This window comes from Salvia miltiorrhiza, chromosome 4 (genome assembly GCF_028751815.1).
Source record: "Salvia miltiorrhiza cultivar Shanhuang (shh) chromosome 4, IMPLAD_Smil_shh, whole genome shotgun sequence".
Classification (NCBI taxonomy): Eukaryota; Viridiplantae; Streptophyta; class Magnoliopsida; order Lamiales; family Lamiaceae; genus Salvia; species Salvia miltiorrhiza.
Window position 1 is genome coordinate 38,442,093 of NC_080390.1, and position 3,035 is coordinate 38,445,127.

Consider the following 3,035-nt stretch of genomic DNA (forward strand, 5'->3'; position numbering starts at 1 on the left):
TTCGATCACCTAAAAGGGGTATTGCGTTGTCCGACATTTTGTCCAATTTATTGAGGTAAAGCAATATTTCTCTTGTTAAATTTCTTTTACTTGTTGAAATTACTTCTTTAGAAATTGAGACGAATACTCCTATGAAGAAACATTTTGATTGACCATCTATGTAACAAATCAACTTGAAATAACAGAAACAATCAAGAATACAAAATATTCTAAGAACAGTTAGACACCGAGTGAAATAATATATTCAACCATATAAATTTGTGCTTATCAAACGAGAGATCTTAAATTTGTAATTATGGAGACGAAAGGGCAAGGATATTGTATTAATCATAAATAATCAATAAAATTAATGATTCGAATTAAAGTAGCACAAGACAGAACTAAAGCAATGAAGAATACAATTAACAAAACCTCTCTTAGTCTCTGCCTCACTCGTCTCTCTACCCAAACAAAGTATCCAAGAGAGCCAAATATTTGGCAAACCCCGTGATGTCTGACATAAATATATGCTAAATTATGGTGCTCATAATGTGCACGTGGGGGGCCTGCCCATAAAAATCAAAACACAAATTAACAAGAAAGAATGAAGTCTCTAGAACAACATCCACCCAAACACAGCCACTCCCATTGCCAAACTCGCCATTAATTTCTCTGCCCCACTCTGCAAAAAACCATCAATTGTTAATAAATATGTTTAAATATACACAACTAGATTGTACTATCGTTCTATTTTAATCATGGACCTAAGATCGGAAGCAGTTTTTTTTTTAAACCATCTTAGATCCGAGATTTGGGAAAAAAACAAAAATGGGACAAGCGTCCCACCCAACTTTATGTATATACCAACCACATTAATTGTTAGTGAAGATCTACTATGGATCTAAACCTTTTACTATATATTGCACCGACAAAATCTAAAGATTAAACTAGTAGTCGATATCTACTTTTCCAAATTATTTACCATCACTCATCAATCATGATCAAGCATAATAGTTTCAGGAAAAAGGGAAAAAAAAAAAAACCATGGTACTTTTGTTTGTCACAAGTAATTATCGAAGGATGACTCACATATAAATCAAAATAAACAAAATTGGATATTACTTTTAATTATCGAAGGATGACTCACATATAAATCAAAATAAACAAAATTAGATATTACTTTTAGGGCGTTTACTTTGCATGAATAATTATAAATATGATTTGAGTATTTTTATCCTCAACGGTAGAATTTCTCCAATTTCACTCTTTTCATGGGATAAGAATTAAGTAAAACTAACTTGAATGATAGAAATAATCAAGGACTTTGGTATATCCCAAAGTTTCAATCCATCAAACTAATAAAAGATTAATTTTACTATTTTTTATCTATGAAGGCTAATCCTCTAAACTAAACGTCCTTATTATAATGTAATCATGTTTTGGGGTTATGAACCAAATAATTTAGGAGGGTTTACATGGAAACTCAGATCCGAGCAGCAGTACACAGAGTAGTTGGGACTTTCTTCTTTAATCTGTTTGTGATCTTAGGCTACATTATAGATATATATTTTGTATTTTATTGGATTGAGTAATATAATGCCAAGTTTAATCTCAACTACCTCACAATGTCCTAGTCGCAGAGTTCACTTACATACGTGTGCACTATGCCTAAAAAATCTAAAATCTTGGTCCCAGAGAAAGAGGAAAAAAGCATAAGAAATCTAGCGTTTCAAATCTAGTTCGAATTGGGACCACGAAGCAGTTGTTACGCACCGACAAGGCAACATTTTAAGCACGAAACACCAATACTTGGTTCCAGCCAGATAGGGATCTGGAAAATTAATGTAATTTATACTTAACTACCATTTATATCTTGTCCTTAGTAGTTGCTTAGAGCATCAAATCTATAGTTCAAAGCTTAAATGCGGAAGAAAAGAGCACATAATTTCCAGATCTGGAAGCGCATTGTCTATCAAGCAGCAAGGATGAGAATGTAACGTACCAAATCACCCACAGATCCAGGGCCAGGGGCGAAGGCGTCGGCGCTAGGTCCCGGAGCTCCGGCCGGCGGAGCTGGTGGGCCGAGCATCTCAGGAGCCGGCGCAGGGGCGGCGTGCTTCTTGCTTTTCTTCTTACTCGGTGACGGCGCCTCGACAGGTGCCTCAGTGGGCGGAGTGGCTGCCTCGGGTGCGGGAGACGGCGGCGACGACACAACAGGGGGGGAGGCTGTCGGTGTCGGCACTGGGGGTGAGCTCACTGGCACTGGAGCTGGGGGTGAGCTCACTGGCACTGGCGCTGGGGGTGAGCTCACTGGCACTGGCGCCGGTGGAGCTGTCACGACGGGAGGTGAAGCTGGAGGAGTTGAGACCGGAGCTGCAGCAGGCGGAGTTGAGACTGGTGCCGCAGCCGGAGGAGTTGCGACGGGGGCAGGGGTGGTAGGCTTAGAAGGAGGGGTGGCTACTGGCGACGCGGCGGGTGGGGTGGAGACCTTGGTGGCGGTGGGGGCCTTGGCTGGGGAGGCGGAGGGAGCCTCGCCGCCGACGCTGGCCACAAGGCAGATGAATGCCAGTAGTATTGCTGTTCCTCTATCCATGGGTGGTTTTAGAGAGAGAAAAAATTCGGAATGGTGTTTGATGAGAGAGAGAGAGAGATGCGGAGATGAGAGTGTGCAGTGGAGATGAGTGAGAGAGTGAGTGATATAAATAAAGGAGAGATATGCGAAGGGAAAGAGAGGGGAATTGGGAGAGAGAGTCGACATTTGGGTGGGGTCATGCAAGAGCGAACAAAAATGTGGCGATTAAACAGACTGGAGTGGGCCCAATTTGCATGTGATTAAGTTCGGACCCGCCACGTCACCAACGGCTCTTTTGCGCGTTTCTCTGCTTGTTAAATATTGCTGTTTTTTTTTTAATCAAATCATCATTATTCTTATTGTAATTATTATATTACTATATGTTGGGAATAGTGGATGTAAAACAATTAAATTAAAATAGTAAAAATAAAAATTATCTATTCTCATAAAAAAATATTCAAAATAATTTTGCTCATTACTTTAC

At 40.1% G+C, this 3,035-nt stretch overlaps 1 protein-coding gene across 1 annotated transcript; it reads right to left on the minus strand.

Annotated features, from left to right (window-relative positions):
* Positions 1–318: 318 nt before the first annotated feature.
* LOC131021525 (lysine-rich arabinogalactan protein 18-like) lies at positions 319–2,746 on the minus strand. Its single transcript, XM_057950752.1, has 2 exons — positions 1,982–2,746; positions 319–661 (listed from the first exon to the last, which is right to left on the minus strand). The coding sequence occupies exons 1-2, from the start codon at positions 2,735–2,737 to the stop codon at positions 593–595; spliced, it is 825 nt and encodes a 274-aa protein (XP_057806735.1). The 5' UTR covers positions 2,738–2,746; the 3' UTR covers positions 319–592.
* Between the last annotated feature and the right edge of the window lie 289 nt (positions 2,747–3,035).